At 39.4% G+C, this 19,653-nt stretch overlaps 1 protein-coding gene across 1 annotated transcript in view; it reads left to right on the top strand.

Moving 5' to 3' along the window:
• Positions 1-19,653, top strand: part of ect2 (epithelial cell transforming 2) — a 66,957-nt gene that overhangs the window by 11,394 nt on the left and 35,910 nt on the right. Inside the window, exons 5-12 of the mRNA XM_080186443.1 lie at positions 1,391-1,498; positions 4,392-4,465; positions 6,954-7,084; positions 7,519-7,631; positions 8,060-8,122; positions 8,205-8,421; positions 11,810-11,946; positions 14,186-14,305. Coding sequence (XP_080042569.1) covers positions 1,391-1,498; positions 4,392-4,465; positions 6,954-7,084; positions 7,519-7,631; positions 8,060-8,122; positions 8,205-8,421; positions 11,810-11,946; positions 14,186-14,305 — 963 coding nt within the window. The remainder of the gene's footprint in view (positions 1-1,390; positions 1,499-4,391; positions 4,466-6,953; positions 7,085-7,518; positions 7,632-8,059; positions 8,123-8,204; positions 8,422-11,809; positions 11,947-14,185; positions 14,306-19,653) is intronic.

The following is a 19,653-nucleotide window of genomic DNA, read 5'->3' on the forward strand; positions in this document are numbered from 1 at the left end:
TAGCAATGCCTTTACAGAATAATTTTAACAAGCTGCAAATCACAATTGTGATATAACAGTTATAAAGAATAAAGAACAAAGAACAACACAGCGTGGGAAACGGGCCCTTCGGCCCGCACCGCCATTTCAACATTGAGAGTCCCCTCTCCACCCATGACCCTCGTCTATGCTTATGGCACTCCAGATTGAGGGGAGACTAATTTAGGGACAATTTGTTAGACCAGACAGCCTAAGAGCACATCTTTGGGGTGTGGGAGGAAACCGGAGCACCTGGAGAAAACCCACGCAAGCACGGGGAGAATGCGCAAACTCCCACAGACATTGGCCCAAATCCATGTATCTGCACAGCAAACAGTGATAGTCACTGAGCTGTTGTGTTGCCCAGCATCTGGTCCAGTTTAAGCGTACACTAACGACGTGAAGCTCTAGGCTACTCTCAACATCCAAGAGCAGCCCTTGTACAACTCACTGTGTGTATGCCCCTTGTTGGACAACAAGGCGGACCGAAGCACCTGTGGATTAAAAGAGAAAAACATCAATAACATGCACATCCTTATGCAAACATTCAAGGGAATCCCCAAAGCTCAAAAGTAAAACAAGTGAGCCAGAAAATATATTGGAAGGTCCAGAGGAATCAATGGACCTATGACCCCTGATCCTTATTTAAAACAGTCTCCTATATCCTTCCATCTCCATCCCGCTCACGTGCCTATCTAAGTATCTCTTAAACAACTCCAGCGTGCCTGCCTCCACCACTTTGCTTGGCAGAGCATTCCATACCCCCACAACCTTCCGTGAAAAACCTCCCTCTAACATCCAAATTATACCTTGCCCCCCCACCCTCCCCGGTAATGTGTGTTTCCAATCTAGGAAAAAGCTTACCACTGTTTACTCTATCTATACCCTTCATAATCTAATTGAACAATGAAAGATTACTTTTCTTTTGTGTATGCTTTCCATGTTTGCCTTGCACTTGCTGATTGTTGTAGCATTCTCTTAATGGGGATAATTTAGTTTGAGCTTATTTCCTAAAAATATATTGCAAGCGCACATGGAATACTGGTTACCCTATAGAAAATAATGCTACTGTATAATTTATTTTTGAATGTAGCCAGTTTTGAGAAGTAACACCCTTATGTGAAAAGTCTTGAATAAGAATATCAGATGCACTACATTTGTTGATAAATGTACTATGAAAGGGGGTGATAGCTTGAGAAAATTGGGTGTTTTTCAACCCTGTGATAAACTTATGGGTTTATCAGTTTGAACAACACCATTTTGTTTTATTTTGTAACAAAAATGTAAAAAAAATCTAATTGTTTCTCATTCTTTGACAGTTGCAAAAAAATTAATTTGATAGTGACCACACTTGCCTTTTTTCAATTTGCAGCTTGTTCTTGTTACCCTGGCTCATCATATGGGAGCAACCATTCGTAAAGAGTATACAGGCAAAATAACTCATCTCGTGGCCAATTCTACTCAAAGTGGGAAGTTCAGGGTATGAACAAATTTTCATTTATATGTTGAAGAAACTGCAAACTGTGCCAGAAGTTGAAATTCTTGGTAAATCTTGGAAATGGCTAAGAAACTGATTTAAAGGCTGAAAACCAACAAAATGCATTCCAAAAAATGTGAGGAGAAAGAGTGCAGAATCCAGTTCCCTAGAGCTTTTCTGATTCATGTAAATGATGTGGATTCAAAATCTCACTGCAAAATGGTCAAACTTGCTCATGGTGCCAGAATACTGGAGATTGCTGAAATTTTTCAGCATTTTGTTTTTGCTTCAGATTGTAGCATCCACAGTAAATTTAAGCTGCAAGGTGGCTGTTTGAAAGAAGGCTGCACGTCGACAGAGAAATGCAGCCTCTGGAACAGTGATTAATCGTATGGGTGGGGCCTGGTTTCAGCTTGGTTACGCGACTCGGATGATGAGCGCTTCAGCGCGCGCGCATGGAGCTATCTGCAGCGGAGGAATGGCTGGATTTCAAGGATGGTTGACTGTCGGCCAATGGACTGTCCTGGAATCGGGGCTTTCTAAAACTCCAGATTTTGCTGCCTCTTGTTCCCTTCAATATACCACCAATGAATAGAGATGATAAATAATAAAAGCGAGAAGTCTCGTGCAGCAGTGGTGTATAGGCTCCCTAACAGTAACCATACAGTAGGGTGGGGTGTAATGGGAGCTTGTGAGAAAGGTACAGTAATCATGGGGGATTTTAGTCTGCATGTGGACTAGGAAAATAAGATGGGTAAAGGTAGCCTAGATCAGGAATTCACATGTTTTCGGGATTGTTTCTTACAAAAGCATGATCTAACGCCAGCCAGAGAGCAGGCTATACGAGACCTGAAATTGTGCAATGATTAATTCATGATCTCATAGTGACAGTGTCCCTGGGTGATCATGATGTACTTGAATTTTATATTTATTTTGAGGGAGAGAAGACTGACTCCAAGACTAGCATTTTAAACTTGAGGGCAATTTTGAAGGCATGAAAGGACAGCTAGCTAAAGTGAACTGGCAAATTAGGTTAAGGGATATGTCAGTAGAAATGCTATGGCAAACATTTACAGCAATATTTTAAAAGACACAGCATTGATACATTTCAACAAAGAAAAGTTCCAAGGGGAGGACTGTAGGAGTATTTTTCATAGACTAAATATTAAGTTGGCTTTAGTTTAATTACGGCTCAGCTAACAAACTCTGAGGTGGTACTCTGGTTAAAGACTCTTATTTTTCCAAGCTTGGCTGAATGTATGAGGGAGAGAGACTTGGCAGTTCCAAATCACTCAAAGTTCATCACTCTCAGTACTATAACTTTCAAAAGTCATTTGCCCACCCTAGCTGGGTATGAGCTAAACATTATTAGTATTGATTATTTACCTTGGCCAATAACATTTTACTCCTGGACTGTGTGATCAGTTCTGAACTTTGAGTTTCTCTCAGTCACCTGATGCTTACCAGACAGCTCTTATGTGGTGCAATGTATATACTATACATGATATATATTAATATTTGGGATCTCTGATGTGCACTTGGTTAGTGAATACCTTATTCATGAGGTCATGTAGAAACACTAAGAATTGCTTTTCTCTTTGTTCAGTAGCTGCATTATTCTGAGGAATGTGGTTCTTTTTACTTGACTATGTCCCAGCATGCCTTAGAATATTGTCATTAGCCAAGGCATACCCTTTTAAAGCAGAATGTTTTTTTAAAAGTCTAAATTCTGACAATAGTTGATTCTTAATGCAAACAGTATATTCCAGACACTTCGTGATTTTTCTACACTCTATTCACTCTGATCTAATCTACCCTGTTTTGTTAGCCTTTTAATCCCAAATTATTCTAAACTCCTGCTTACAAGGACCCATCATTGGTGATTAACTTAAACGCACTTGGAGAAAACATGGGATCGCAGGCCAGAAGATTGGACAAAAATTAAAAAAGGCAAAGAACGACCCAAAGGTTAATAAGGAAAGAGAAATTAAAGCATGAGAGAATGCTAACTAGAAATATAAAGACAGACAGAGTTTCGAAAGATATTTAAAGTGAACAAAAATGGGTGTTGGTCTTTTGCAAGTAAGTCTGGGGAATTAATAATGGAACATAAGGAGATGACAGATGAAATAAACCAGTATTTTGTGTCCACCTTCACAACGAACTATTCACTTGTCTAATTCAGTAACCACCTCAACTGGGGAGGTAAGTTATTGGATGGTCTTAATGCAGCGTGGAGGTTTCAATCTCTGCTGATCTTGAAAAGTGGGCACTTGATTTATTATGGTTCCTGGTAGGGTTTTTTTTATTCTTTAGGATGAGAACACTGCTGGAGAGCCCGGCATTTATTGCCTATCTCTAATTGCGCATCAGCTGAATGGCATGCTAGGTCAGAGAGCAGTTGAGTCTATCACATTGCTCTAGGTTAAAGATCAGTGTGGGATTAGTGAACGAGATGGGGTTTTAATGACAATTGATGATTTTGTGGTCTACCAAGACTAGCTTTATCAATTTAAATTTATTTAAATTTATTTAAAACCCACATCTCCAGAGCATTGACATGCCTCTGGATTATTAATCTAGTGACATGAGCTACTGTTCCCCTTTCAATTTACTTGTGTCTCTGGGTTGGTATGGGGGAACTTGGCTAGATGTCAGCTTCTGATTTCTATTCAGCTGCCTCTAAGGACAAGATTATTGTAGTTGTGATGACTCATTCTCCCTCTTTCTCCATGCATTTGAATAGCTGACATTTGAGTATGCTTCCATATGTACACTGTCCTTTTGGACAAGGTGGTGAGAATAATTGGCACCAATGATTTTGTGTTCTGGCATCATCCAGTGTATTCAGGAGAGCCTGTCGGATGAAAATTCACAAAACGTGTGTTTATTACAGGCTGCGGTAAGCATGGGTACTCCTATCATGAGAGCAGAATGGATTCATAAGGCCTGGGAAAGACGAAATGAAATGTGAGTTTTCTAAGTTATTAGTAAAATCATAATGTCTTCTGCTCAATTTATTGAAATGAACATATTGTGCAATCTTTTCTTGAATTCTTACTGGCTGTGAAATTATGAAAATCAGAGTTGTAAATTTAAAAAATAACACTGGAGCATTTTGAGAAATAGCAGAAATGTAATATCTGATCAAAATATTTGTTTCATCTGGCCCTGCGTCTTCTGTGTTTGCCATGGAAACTGAAAAATCCTGAAGGTGCCAATCAAACGAATTAAAAGTAAGCTCTATCCTGCATTTTAGTGCTCTAAAATGTAACACTTTGTATCTTTTTATAATTAATGCAATATAATTAACTTTCTAAAAAAAAATCATGTGGAAATTCTGTCCAATACCATCAACAGGGCTCTTGAACCTTACCAAGAAGAGTTGTCGAAGTAAATACACTTCAAACCAATGGCATATTGTATTTACATTAGTATATCTGTGCTTGGAATCCAGGCATGACTTTTTTTTGTGGAGAGTTTAAACCTTTGGTTTCACAACTTAGGTTCAGTATCAATTGATATTTTTCATAACCAAAGAATGTCCGAGTGCTGTACAACAAAATGTTTCCTGAAGTATTGTCACAGTTATAGTGTTGTGTGGCCAATACAAGTATAACTTTCCTGCTACTCTTTGAAACAGTGCCATGATGACATTTGCATCCACGTAAGGGGGCAGATGGAGTTTTTTTTCATCCAAAATACGGCACCTCTGACAATGCAGCAGTCTCTCAGTACTGCATTTGACTGTTGGCTTTTATTTTTGTACTGAAACCCCAAATTTTCTGATTTGGTCAAGTGCAAATAGCTGAATCAGTGAGCCAGACATGTAATAACTTTCCTCTGGTTAAATCCTGTTCTTTTAGAACTCTATCTCTGGCTACCCTGTGTTTTGTGACACAGCATATAGCCTAATTAGTCAAATAAGTATATTGACAAAACAAATGTTGTTCAGTAAATGAAAAACTTTGTTTACAAATGAGAGATTCTCGTCACCTTTACAATAGAATAAAAGCTAAATCAAGTTAAAATGAATTATTGCTGAGAAATCAGTTTGAATAAAGTTGACGTTATTCTGTTAGACTATTGCAAGAGTAGCCATGTAATTTCCGATCTTTAATAGATACGTTGTTCTTAAATGACTTAATGACTTGAAGTCAACATTGAAAAGTTTGAAAGACAAACTAAAGAATGAGGGAAAAAATGAGGAACAGGATGTGGGATGGTTGCTGAAAGCCTCCAACGTTCCTGCAAAGGGCCAAAGCAGACCAGTTAAGTGCTTATTTTGATCACGTCTTCGCTCAAAAGTGCCATAGTTTGTCCATTGGTTCACCACCTGATGAGGTGGATCTGCATCAGTTATATTAAATTTATACATTGAAAGGCTGAGAGAGATGAATGGGAGAATAGCCTTGACAGACAAGGAACAGAATAGGGTGAATAGCCCACTGCGTACCAAAATCCAGTTTTGGTATTAGCATGGGTGGAAATTAAGGATAAGTCATTAGTTTTGAATACCACTAATGACAGAAGACCAAACAAATTGAAGAATCTAGTTAAAGGCAGTTTGAAACTAAATTATTGGCATGTTGAGGGGATACAGTATAATAGTCTCCATGCAGTTTTAAGGCTTGGAAGGAAATTATTTCACATTAGCTGTGCTTTCTGGTTGCTACAAGTGGGTTAAATATAGTAATAGCATTCATATTTTAAGTTACTGACTTTTTATTTTGAGTAGTCAAAGCTGGCAGCTTCAGGGTGAAGTCCATACCAGATTTTGGATCTTGCCAGTTTTCAGGTCAAGCGCAACTGGTTGGGTGGAGCAGGCTGAACAATCTAGGTGGCGTCCAGGGTTGCTTGTATCACAGAAAAAGACAAGCTTGCAAAGCCAATAGCTAGTCAGTGTGACAATGCAGTCTAAGTCTGAAGTTATTATACATGTCTAATAATAGCTAAAATACATGCCTGGCAACTTTAAAGAGAAGTCAGGTTTTTTGATATTACTGGTTTGCAGATAGCCAGATTGAAATATTGTATTTGTGGTTGGGCATGAATCTGGTTTAAAAACCTTCAGAAAGAGTACTTTGACATCCAGTTGTCATTTGGTTGTAGATGCCCTGACAGATATTATCCTTCTTAGTAAGGTTCAAGAGCCCTGTTATCATCTTGATGGTATTGGACAGAATTCACAAAAATATAAGCTTTTTTTTACATGAAATGATCTATAATGTTAGCATGCAAACCTAAACTTTCTGATGTATGATAACATCTAGAATTAGAAGAAACCCAAACAATCTTGAGTTCTTGGTGATAGCACCCTCTGTCCAATATTACTTTAAAGTAATTCTAGTGCCAGATTGGTTATCCTGCAATATCCTCTTCCAGGAAAAGGAGCCAATTTGATTATGTTCTGCCATGAGTTGCCAACTTGTAGATTAACAGTTAGTTTTGTTCCCAGTGATTTCCATGTCGTTGATGAAGCGTTTCGAAATGAATTCAAAGTGCCTCCATTTCAAGATTGTGTGCTATCTTTTCTGGGATTTTCTGAAGATGAACTGAGAAGCATGCAGGAAATGACTGAAATACAAGGTCTGTGGTAAACATAAAATAAAACTCTGCAGTAATTATTTTACAAACAACTCATCCACAGTTGAACTTAAGTACAATTGTTTTTGAAAAGTACATAGTGGAGCTTAAGTGTAATCTTAATTCTTTTTCTTTACTATTTAGAAAATTTCTTCTCAGCATTCACCTCTGCTCCTAGCTTAACTTTTTTTAATGCCTCATCCTTTGAAGGTCACTTCTCATTCGTCACTTAACTATTATTTATTTTTAAAATATGATTCCAGGATTTGGGAGCATTGTAAAGCATTGAAGGAGCCAAGCTTTGGCATTTCACAGTGGGCCTGATATTTGAAAGTTTTTTTTAGAAACTCTGCTCAAAGCTGTGGACTATCTGAGCAATGGTTTGGAAGATCTAGTATTGTAAGTAACGCATTTGACAACTTGTTGCCCCTTTTCAGGAGGAAGATACCTGTCTCTTGGCGATGAAATGTGTACTCATCTTGTGGTGGAGGATACAATAAAACAGTTACCATTTGAACCCTTCAAAAAACTGTTTGTTGTAAGACAGGAGGTGAGAAATCTCAAGATTAAAAAAAAATCTAGTCTAAACAAAGTTCCAATAATGAAGGTGTAGCAGCTTTGGATTAAGGTGTTAAATGAATCCCCACTTCCCCCAAGGCCCCTTGTTGTTTTCTCATCTGGGTCTCTGATGAATGAAAGCAGATAAACTATGGGGTTGTGGTTGTCTTTCAGTGACAGTCATTGAAAGCAGTTTGAGATGGTTGTATCTGTCTTTTATATCTTTTTTGTAACGCTTCCCCAGTGGGACAACTGAAATCGAGCTTTCTATAAGTGTTAAGTGGTGTTGCATCATTTTGTGGTTTAATGTGCAAATTTTAATCAATCATGGATTTAATTTGAGCTAAATTGACACCAGTTAACATTGTCTAGATTTTGTTCCCCGTTGTAGATTACAATAAAAGTTTGTCTTCATTTTAGTGGTTCTGGGGAAGTATACAGATGGATGCCAGAGCTGGAGAATCAATGTACTTGTTTGAAGAGGTATGCCAAATTCTATCTAACTACATTTGTGCACACTTTTCTGGTAATGTGTTTGAAAAAAGAACTTTGTTTCTAATTACAGTCTGAAAGTCCAACGCTTAAGACATCTGTGTCTTTGCTTTCATTGAGCACACCAAATAGCATGCGCAAGAGGCGTCGCTTGCGTGATACACTGTCTCAGTTTACAAGAGAGACTGACAACTTCTCACCTTTCCCTCCACGCAAAAGGCCTTCAGCAGAAGCTTCCATTTCACTGGGATCTCTCTTAGACATCTCTAACACACCAGACTCCTGTGGAGGTGGGTTAACATTATGTTCTGTCGAGATGAACAAAATGTTTTTGGAATCATAAAATGACTTAACACCCTATTTTGCCTGTGTTAGCTTGTCTGTCAGAGCTTTTCAATTGGTATATCAAGTCTGCTCTTCCCCCATAGCCTTGTTGATTTTATCTTTGCTTCAAATTATTTACTCAATTCCCTTTGCAGAGTTACTATCGAATTTGTTTTCACTACCCTTTCAACATTTTGCCAGTCATGTGGTATCTCATTATTTTGCCAATTGCCTTGCATCTCTAATCTGAGACTACTGATCCTTCTGCTACTGGAAGCAGTTTCTCCCAATTTATTCTTTTAAAATTCTATGTGATTTTGAACACCTCTCCTTTCTCTACAGAGAAAAGTTGCAAATTTTTCCGTCTCTTCTCATTGGTACCGTTGTAGAAAGTTTGTCTGCAATTTCTAAAGTCTTGACATCTGTTGTAAAAGTGTGATGCTCACTATGGACACTAATGCAGCTTGAGGTCTAGCTAGTGTTTTATAAAATAGTTTAGCACTACTTCATTTGCTTCCCGATTAATAACACCAAGATCGTATATACTTTAAACAGTCTTCTCAACTTCTACCTTCTGAGATTTACATACGTACATATCCAGTCTGTGATCCTGCACTTGTGTATCATTTCATGTATATTGTTTGAGATTTTCAAAGGTGTTGTATCAATGCAAGTTTCTTTATCATGTGCTTATGACCACCATGCTTAACTACTGCTTCTGTCTTACATTTTACAATCCTGAGTTTTGTATTTAATTGCAAACTCCCTTCCACAATCTTGGAAATTAAACATTTGCCACTAATCTCTGCTTTCTCATGCTCAGCTGTATTTTTAGAACATAAGAAAAATAGGAGCAGGAGTAGGCCATCTAGCCCTTCGAGCCTACCCCGCCATTCAATAAGATCATGGCTGATCTCTCGTGGCTCAGTTCCACATTCCCGCCCTCTCCCCATAACCCTTAATCCCCTCTCTTATCAAAAAACCATCAACCCGCGTCTTAAAAATATTTAGCGAGGTAGCCTCCACCACTTCAACGGGCAGAGAATTCCAGAGATTCACCACCCTTTGAGTGAAGAAGTTCCTCCTCAACTCCGTTCTAAACCGCCCCGCCTTTATCTTGAGGCTGTGCCCCCTAGTCCTATTATCCTTTCTGAGCAGGAAGAGCCTCTCCACCTCTATCCTATCCATCCCATTCATCATCTTATACGTCTCAATGAGATCGCCCCTCATTCTTCTAAACTCTAATGCGTACAAGCCTAATTTATTCAGCCTCTCCTCATAGCTCAACCCCCTCAACTCCGGCATCAGCCTAGTAAACCTCCTCTGCACTCCCTCCAAGGCCAAAATATCCTTGCGTAAGTACGGCGCCCAAAACTGCACACAGTACTCCAGCTGCGGCCTCACCAATGCCCTATACAGCTGCAGCAAGACCTCCTACTTCTATATTCAATCCCCCTCACTATGAAGGCCAGCATCCCATTCGCCTTCCTGATCACCTGCTGCACCTGCAAGCTGGTTTTTGCGACTCATGCACAAGGACCCCAAGGTCCCTCTGCACTGTTGCCTACTGCAGTTTTTCGCCACGTAAGTAATAATCCTTCCTACCATTATTCCTACCAAAGTGGACCACCTCGCACTTGCCAACATTAAATTCCATTTGCCATTTCCTGGCCCATTCGCCCAGCCTATCTAGATCCTTCTGTAGACTCTCTACACCCTCCGCACAATTTGCCTTTCCTCCAATCTTGGTGTCATCAGCAAATTTCGACACCCTACACTCGGTTCCCTCCTCCAGATCATCTATATAAATGGTAAATAGCTGAGGCCCCAGCACCGACCCCTGAGGCACTCCACTAGTCACCATCCGCCAATCCGAATAGCACCCATTGACCCCCACTCTCTGCCTCCTATTTGACAACCAATCCTCTATCCATGCTAATCCTCACCCACGCATTTTTGTATCTGAGGCACCAATATCTTTTTAATGAACTTGGCTTATCTTAAATGCTCTTGACAGTCTGTTGCACTATTCGTATCACTCCTCATAATTTCGTTTGTTGGATTCTACTGAGAAAGCAGCAAAATATATTGTGTACACCCTGAGAATTGAATAAATTCATAACGTTTAAAACTGAAGTACATAAGGAAAGAATAACCAACAAATGCTATTTTGTTCAGTTATTTTGTTTTGTCTTTCAGAGTATGAAATGAACAGGATAGTAAAGAGGCATAGAAAAAATGATAGACAGCTGGGTCCATTTGTTCAAGTTGGCAAACCGATCCATAACTGGAGAGTTCAGAGATGGCTAAAAAATGGAAAAAAATCTGGGAAGTTTATTGGTCATACCAGCTCAGAAATAGAACAACATGCCAAATTTCTAGAATTTCTTCAGCAAAAGAAAGAAGGATGTGAGAATTACACTATTAGTTCCCCCATTAGCACTCCAGAGGTAAAATTAACTCTTGAGCTTGAAGATACACCTGAGGGTAGAAATGAAGCAGCAGAAGGAGAAACTTTTCAAAGACAAGCTTTTGTTGAATTTCCGCAAATTGAGATAAATAATGTCTTATGCAGCAACGCTGTGATTGAAATGGATGCTTCTGTCTGCCCTTCAGCAAACTTTGGTCAGGTAGATGAAGGACTTGTACCACAGAAAAATAATGCAGTGGATAATGTAGCAAACTTTAGGAAGGCTACTGACATTTCACAAGTGATTGAAATTGAATTGACAGAGTTTCAACAGAATACCTCTGCCAAAACTGTGGATTCTGAATCTTGTGATCAGAAGAAGCTTCCAACACATGATAGTTCAGATAAAGATGGAGATTTTGACTTATTACAAAAACACCATAATGGAGCATTTTCGAATGTGATTAAAACAGGATATCTAGAATTAGAGGTGGCATTACCTGATGAGCAAATGCAGCAATGCTTTCAGAAAAGCAGAGATGATGAATTTCAACAAAGCATCATGATTGAAAACCTAGAGGATGTAGAAATGTCCTCAGCCTCTGAATGTTCTGTGGCTCAAAGCTTTACTTTTTGGGATGTCAGTGCACTTTATAGTGAAGGTATAAATGTTCCCCAGTATGTGATGATACTAATTTAAAAAAAATTGTAATGCTGTTTACAGCAGTTTTTGTACAAAATAATTTAAGATTGTTAAATTCATTTAAGGTGATGAGTTCTGTCCTTTTTCAATTTTGTATTTGGTGCAGAATAAGTTTGTTCTTTTATGAAATGTCATAATTTTGAAGATATGTTCCTGCCTCCTTGGAGGTGGAAACTACGGAGATTGATCTGCCTGTTTTAGATGAGAGGAAACAATGCCTTTATTCTCCCTTCTTCCACAGAAACTCCGAAGTCCAGCGTCAGACCATCAAAATGCTACACAGCTGTTCCTGCAAAACAGTCTGCTCGGTGGCAGGTTGCAATGGAGCTGTACCAAACAGAAAGCAACTATGTAGACATTTTAACTACTATTATTCAGGTAGGCTAATTTATGTATGTTTTTGTGTTTTATGCTGGAAACAAAATATCCACTGCATCCAAAAAAAAGGCCGCTGGGCATTCTCAACCTTTTCACTGGCTTCTACTCTCTGAAAACTCAATCATCCAAAACTCCATTGCCCTACCTTACATAATTAAGTTCTATTCACGGATCCCTTCTGCTCGAGTGACCTACATTGGCTCCTTGTCCAGCAGTGTCTTGATTTTTAAATTCTCATCCTTATTTCCATTCCCTCCCTGGCTTTGCCCTTTCTCATCTGTAACCTCCAGCCCTGCAACTGAGATCATCTGTATTGATCTAATCCTGGTTTCTTAAGCATCCACGATTTTAATCACCCCACCATTGGTGGCTGAGCCTTCAATTGCCTTGGTCTTAAACTGCTGAATTTTCTCCTTTTTACGTGCCCTTTGAAACCTCCTACTTTCACCAAGCATTTGATTATCAGACCAAGTCAGCTTATGTGGTTTAGTATCCCATTTTGTGGAGCACCTTGGACATTTTATTTTGTTAAAAATACACTGTATAATGGTAAGGTTGTTGTTGGATCATTGTATTTTAAAGCATGATAGCGATCATTGAGAGTCTTTTCCTCCCCTACCTCATGTCTGTATCTCTATTCTCTTGCATTTTAATTAAATCACATTAATCCATGGTACTAAATGTTTTCTGCAATTTAAATAAATAGAAACTTTTTTTTTGGTTTGGAGTGGATGTACCTACCTTCTTGCATCAACACAATATTTGCTGCCTTGATTTTTGCGGCATGCAAGCAATCTACACCTATCCTGATACAGAATTGACAGTCACATATATTGTTATACTTTTGCTTAAGTTCCTTTTGAGTTTTTAATAGTCAAAGGGCAGTAATAACCTCAGCCACTGCTCTATTGGGTGTCAGCCGTATTTATTGCTCTTGTCTGGGTTCATGTTACATGCTCACATTTCTGCAAGCTGGCAATTCAGTGCAGAATGGAGTTACCAGTGTAGGAATGATGCCTTTTGGATTAGGCATCAAACTGAAACCATGCTTGCTCTCTAGTAGATGCAACAGTTTTGTACTAATTTGTAATACAATAATAATGCAATATTACGATAATAATGCAACAGCATTATTCATGAAGAGCAGGAATGGTCATGTCCTAGCTTTTATTTATCATTCCACCAACACTAATGGATTTATACCATCATTATCTTGCTGTGCTCCACTCAGCAGCAGCAGCAGCAGCCAGTATACTTCACAGATAGTAATATATTACTGACCTTAACACATTTTGGCATATCATGAGGTCATAAAAGTGCTATATAAATGCACGCTCTTTCTGAAGTTGTTTTTTTTTAACCTAATATAATTGCTGTTACTAATTTTTGATGGCATTTGAACTCCTTTTTATGTTTCTGCTTCTATTCAAGACATAATTTGCTTTGACTGCTAAGATTGGGTGGCACAGTGGTTAGAGCTGCTGCCTCACAGGCCTGGGTTCAATTCCCACCTTGGGTTACTGTCTGTATGGAGTTTGCACATTCTCCCTGTGTCTGAATGGGTTTCCTTTGGCTATCAGTTTCCTCCCACGATGTAAAGATGAGTTAGGTGGGTTGGCCATGTTAAATTGGCCCTTAGTGTCAGGAGGACCAGCTATGGTAAATACATGGGGTTATGGGGATAGGACCTGTTTGGGATTGTGGTTGGTGCAGACTCGATGGGCCAAATGGCTTCCTTATGCACTATAGGATTTTGATTGGTATCCAGTGGAAGATTTAAAATAATATTGCTGTTGGGGATAAAAAGTGGCTTTGTCTAGTCAATGGAATTAATAACTTCCTTTCAAACGCTCCAAGTTTTCATAAAAATCCATAAACCTTTTGACATTGGTCCTTGAAGGAACATTAACTAGTCCAGTTGGTTCATTAAGGCGCAAGATTGACTCTCCTATTCTGGTATAGGGAAAAGACATGGGTTTCCTTACTATAGTCATATAAGCTTATGACCGTAGTAAGTGGCATTGGCTGATGTATGTTCTCACTTATAATGTGGGCTTATGAGAGTTCAGTAGTGAATTACAATATCTGTGCAAAGTGAGTCCAGTTGTATTCAGTATTAATACAGAGCAGATTGCACACTTTGCATTTCCTATTTCATCCTCTCAATTGTAAATATATCATGCATTTTTTAAAAATCCAGCCATTATGTTGAGAATATTTTAATTGTCTATACTTTCAGTTATTTAAGGTTCCTTTGGAAAAAGAAGGTCAACTCGGAGGACCTATTCTTGCTCAAGAAGAAATAAAAACAATTTTTGGCAGTATTCCAGATATTTTGGATGTGCACACTAAAATTAAGGTAAGTAATTTTTGTACATAAAAAACGTACCGAGGCAGCATGGTTCTGAATGGGGTAGCAATATCCAGGTCATGAAGATTTTTAATTGCGGCCTTAACATTTCAGTTACTGCCTTCCAGGTAAGTTGCTTTACTTTTATTCTCTCTCTCCCTTGCCCAACCCCAGCCCCTCACAAAACCACACATTCTCAACCCTCTGAAGAATTTTTTTTCTTCCAAAAATGCATTTAACCATGTATCACTGACTCTCAACCACGTCCCTCAATCACACACGAGACTGAACATAAAATCTGATTTCAAGAAGCTTATTTCAATTTCTGGAAATTAAGGTCAACAGAATCACAATAGCAGTGATTGAAATGTTGACTAACATGACTTCTGTAAATATTAAATCTGTTTTATTTTAATGTGAACAACTTTAAATGCACGTATATTCTTTAATCCTCTGGTGTCAGATCATCAGATTGTCTTGATAAAATGCAGCAGAAAATGCAGGAAAATGTTTTATCAGATATGTCTAAGTGAACTAAGCTAAGGAATACACTAGGAGGAAATGATCAATAGTTTGCACAATCAATAGTCTTGTAATCTGCTGATGTGAACTTGGTGGCAAAAATGGCAATTTTAAAACCTAGTTTCTTCACCACTCCATCATGACTGAATCCAATTAATACACATCCAAATACAAATTAATACATTTTCATTTTAAAGTATATGTGCCATTTGCAATTTTCAAGTGGTGGGCAGCACACAGGTCTTTTTCTTCTGCTGTTTGTCATCTTTCATTTTCAAACATGCATTGTAGCCGGTGAGTAGACATGAATGTTCATGGACTAAAAATCTTTTAAGTCTATTACTCTTCAGGCGTACCTGTGAAGACACTTCGAACATTTCAATCACTGCTATTGTGATTCTGTTGACCTTAATTTCCAGAAATTGAAATAAGCTTCTTGAAATCAGATTTTATGTTCAGTCTCGTGTGTGATTAAGGGACGTGGTTGAGAGTCAGTGATACATGGCTGAATGGGTTTTTGGAAGAAAAAAAATTCTTCAGAGGGTTGAGAATGTGTGGTTTAGTGGGGGGCTGGGGTTGGGTAAGAGAGAGAGAATAAAAGTAAAGCAACTTACCTGGAAGGCAGTAACTGAAATGTTAAGGCCGCAATTGTAATTGGGAGCTTGGAATGGGGCAGCATTTTGAGGGCGGTTTGGTGGGCCTCGTGTTGAGATGGCTCCTGGGCGAGCTACTGCCAAGGAGCTCTTTATTTGCTTCTGGTTTTCATACCTATAGTGTTGCTGAGATTTTACTTCCTAATCCTTGGACTTTGAACACCAAACTATATAACTCAGCTGCTGTTTCCAATTTTTTCAGTTAAAATATCACCAGCTTAAAATAACTGATCAGTTTACATCCCTTTCCCCCACCACTGTTCCCTGCAGAGCATGTGATTGGACTGCTGGGTTCTACTGTTTTGCAATTTCGGCTGCAATTTGTTCCTGGCCACAGATTCATTTGCCAAGGCTCAAGTACACTTTGATCATTTGCCATTATTTTTCTGCCCATGACTGATTCTTCACAGTTCCTGGACCTATCTTTGCACACAAGTACCTCTGTTAGTGCTTCATTTGATTCTGTATGCTTCCAAGAGCTTTTGGATTGCAGTCCTCTGCCGCACCTGTCTTGAACTTGGACAATAGTTTGATGCTCTGTCCCAACTCCCACCCTATCTATGTCAACTTTATCCTACCATGGTATGTTTGAGTCCCTCCAAATGTTTTTTGTCTCCCATTTTATTACTAGATTTTATGCTTACTGATGTCTATGTATTTTTCTGTCTGTTCACCTATGCATTTTGACCACTGCTATAGATATAGTCCATCAGTTTCAATTCCCAAGCCCCCTCTCGTGCCACACCCCTTTTGTTTACACTTTTCTCTTTAATCCATCTAGATTGGCGGCGTGGGCTCGTTGGGCCGAAGGGCCTGTTTCCCGTGCTGGGATGTTCTTTGTTTATCTCTTCCTCCTGTTGTGCCTCCACTCATTTCTCCTTTTCTTGGGTGCTTGTTTTTCACTGCACTCCCCATTAACCCTTCAGCCTTTCTATTCTCCTGCTGTCATTCCTGAGCTGGTCATAGAAACTAGGAGTAGGCCTTTCAAGTCTGTTCCTCCATTCAATATGATCTTGGCTGACCCTCTATCTCAATGCCATGTTCCTGCTTTTTCATCATACTCATTCATGCCATTAAAATTTAAAAAACAATCTATCTCTTTCTTGACTAAATTGTGATGTGGCCTCCAGCCTTCTGTAGTAGAGAATTCCACAAGTTCACTATCCTTAGAGAAGAAATTTTTCCTCATCTCAGTACTAAATGGTCTACCCTGTACCTTGAGATTGTGTCCCTTGTTTCTAGATTCCTCAGCCAGGGAAGGTATCCTCCCTGCATCTACTCTGTCCAGCACTGTTACAATTTTATACATTTCAATCGGATCTCATTTCATATTTCTAAACTCTAATGAATAAAGGCCCACTTGAACCAATCTTTCCTCGAGTCTCCTTGAATAAACCTGCAGCTTTTCCGTGTCCCTTGCCATTTTCCAAGGAGCTATTGCAGCATTCATCAATGGCAACCTCAACAGCTCCATCTTGCTCTCATGCCAACCTTGCTATCTAGCATATCCACAGGGACCCAATTTTGCCAGTCTCTTTGCCCAAAACCCCACTGTTGATCCTGTGGACTCTGCCAATGGATCTGTTAGCGCACCTGCTCTCTGGCACTTCCTCCTCTGAACATCACACCTTGTTCTACTCCTCTCACTTCTCATTTATAATCATTGCTTTCTACAGCCCCTGCAAATGTTGTTGTTTTTTATTTAATAAAGTTGGTCTAAGGTATCTTCACTACTTTTTTTATCTCAGCCCCTCCACCTCAATCATACCCTTGAGTTCATTTTCTTCCTATCCTCCTTGATCCTCCTAATTGAGACCACTTGAGCAGCTACTTTGACCATTGTAGCCCAGCAGACTATAGGTCCTCATAGTTATCCCCTACCTTACCCCTGAACTTGCTCACTAATTTTTCTCCGACCTCCCCTGGTGCAGTATACATTTGTCCACTGGATTTGATCTTGCTCCCTTAAACACCTTCTCAGCAAACTGCTGACCACCCAATTTCTCTTTTTTTTTGCTTCCCATTGCTTTTATCGAGTCACAGATTACATCTTTTCATGATGATAAAAGTCTCAACCTGACTGCAGTGTTTGACTACCCTTCCTTCTCCAGTGCTTTTCCACTGTCATTCAGCTAACTGGGACAGCACTTTTGTGGATCGTTCTAACCATTTTACTTCTAGCCAGAGAATCACCTAAAAAGGCTTCACTTCCGACTTTCACAGTTACCCATGTCTCCTGAGGGTCTATCTGTGACATACTCCAGTTTCCCATCCCTGTCCTATCCATTAGTGACATCTGAAAACACAGCATTAGTTTTCACGTGCACTGACAGTACTCAGCTCTACCTCACTTCCATCTCTTGACTTCAGCTGTGCCTCAGTTGCTGGCATCCAGTACTGGATGAACAAACATTTTCTACAATTAAGTAAAAGCAAAATGTTGTGAATCCTGAACATCTGAAATAAAAATAGAAAATGATGCCAGGCTCAGTAGGTCTGGCAGCATCTGTGGAGAGCAAAAGAAGGTTAACGTTTTAAGTTTATGATTCTTCAGGGTTCAATGTTAACTCTCTCTATCTCCACAGATGCTAACAGACATGCTGAGGTTTTCCAGCATTTTATTTTTATTTCCTTCAGTTGAGCATTGGGAAAAGTGAAGTCCTTGCTTTCAGTCTTTGAAGCTGACTCTGTCATACCCTATCAATTGTCAATACACTGAACCATGGACTCTTAACCATAATGTCATCTTTGACCTTGAGCCTATTCATGTATCCACATTACCAATGGGGCTTTGCCCTTTCTACTATAAGTTTCTCTAGACCTACGACCCTCTAATATCTATGCACCTCTATACTTGTTGATGCATCTCTGATCTTTAGTTGATCTACCTTGCTGGCCAAGGTTCTAAGTTAGAATCATAGAATCCCTATAAGTCAAAAGTAGGCCATTGGGCCATCAAGTCTGCATCAACTCTCAGAGCATCTAACCTCCACATCTTGGGACACTAACGGACAATTTAGCATGCCCAGTCAACCTAATCTGCATATCTTCGAATTGTGGGAGGAAACCGGGGCACCCAGAGGAAACCCATGCAGACTTAGGGAGAATGTGCAAATTCTGTGCAGACAGTGGTCCAAATTGAACCTGTCCCGGGTACTGAGGCAGCAGTGCTAACCATGGAGCCACTGTTTTGGATTTTGTTCCCTAAACTCTATCCACCATTCCTGAGATTCTTCTTAAACTCAAGCAATTTGGTCATTTCCCTTAATATGCTGTATGTTGCTCAGTAAAATTTTGTTTTATAATTTTCAGAACTTCTGGTGCTAATTTTGCTAGTCTTCAAACTGAAGCGTGTGCTACAATTCCTTTGGAGATCAATAATCTTTAGCAAGATATTTTGATTTTCCAGTGTTTGAACTAAAATTGTTTACGATTTACATAGGTGATTTGGAGTTGGGAGTCAAGTGTAGCCTGTCAAAATTAGCAGATGACACTAAGATGAGTGGCAGAGCAAAGTGTGCAGAAGATGTTGCAGGTCTGCAAAGGGATATAGACTACTACATCTGCCAGACCCTTGACCAATCAGGCTATGTTGGTAAATATGTGGTCATCCATTTTGGTAGGAATAATAGCAAAGTAAACTATTATTTTAAATGGTAAAAATTGCAGCATGTTGCTGTGCAGAGGGACCTGGGTGTCCTTGTGCATGAATCTCAAAGTTGGTTTGCAGGTGCAGCAGGTAATTAAGAAGACAAATGGAATTCTGTCCTTCGTTGCTTGAGGGATGGAGTTTAAAAACAAGGTTATGTTGCAGCTGTACAAAGTGCTGATGAAGCTACACCTTGAATACCGTGTACAGTTTTGGTCTACTTACTTGAGAAAGGATATACTGGCACTAGAGCGGGTGCAGAGGAGATTTACTGGGTTGATCCTGGAGTTGAGAGGATTGGCTTATGAGGCGAGAGTGAGTAGACTGGGGCAAAACTCTTTGGAATTCAGAAGAATGAGGGGAAGATCTTATAGAAGCATTATAAGATTATTAAGGGAATAGATAAGATAGAAGCAAGGAAGTTGTTTCCACTGGCAGGTGAAACTAGAACTAAGGGGTTTGGCCTCAAAAGGGAGCAGAATTAGGACTGAATTGGGGATGAACTTCTTCACGCACAGTTGTGAATCTATGGA

This window comes from Carcharhinus amblyrhynchos, chromosome 3, assembly GCF_965287045.1.
Source record: "Carcharhinus amblyrhynchos chromosome 3, sCarAmb.v2.hapA, whole genome shotgun sequence".
NCBI lineage: Eukaryota > Metazoa > Chordata > Chondrichthyes > Carcharhiniformes > Carcharhinidae > Carcharhinus > Carcharhinus amblyrhynchos.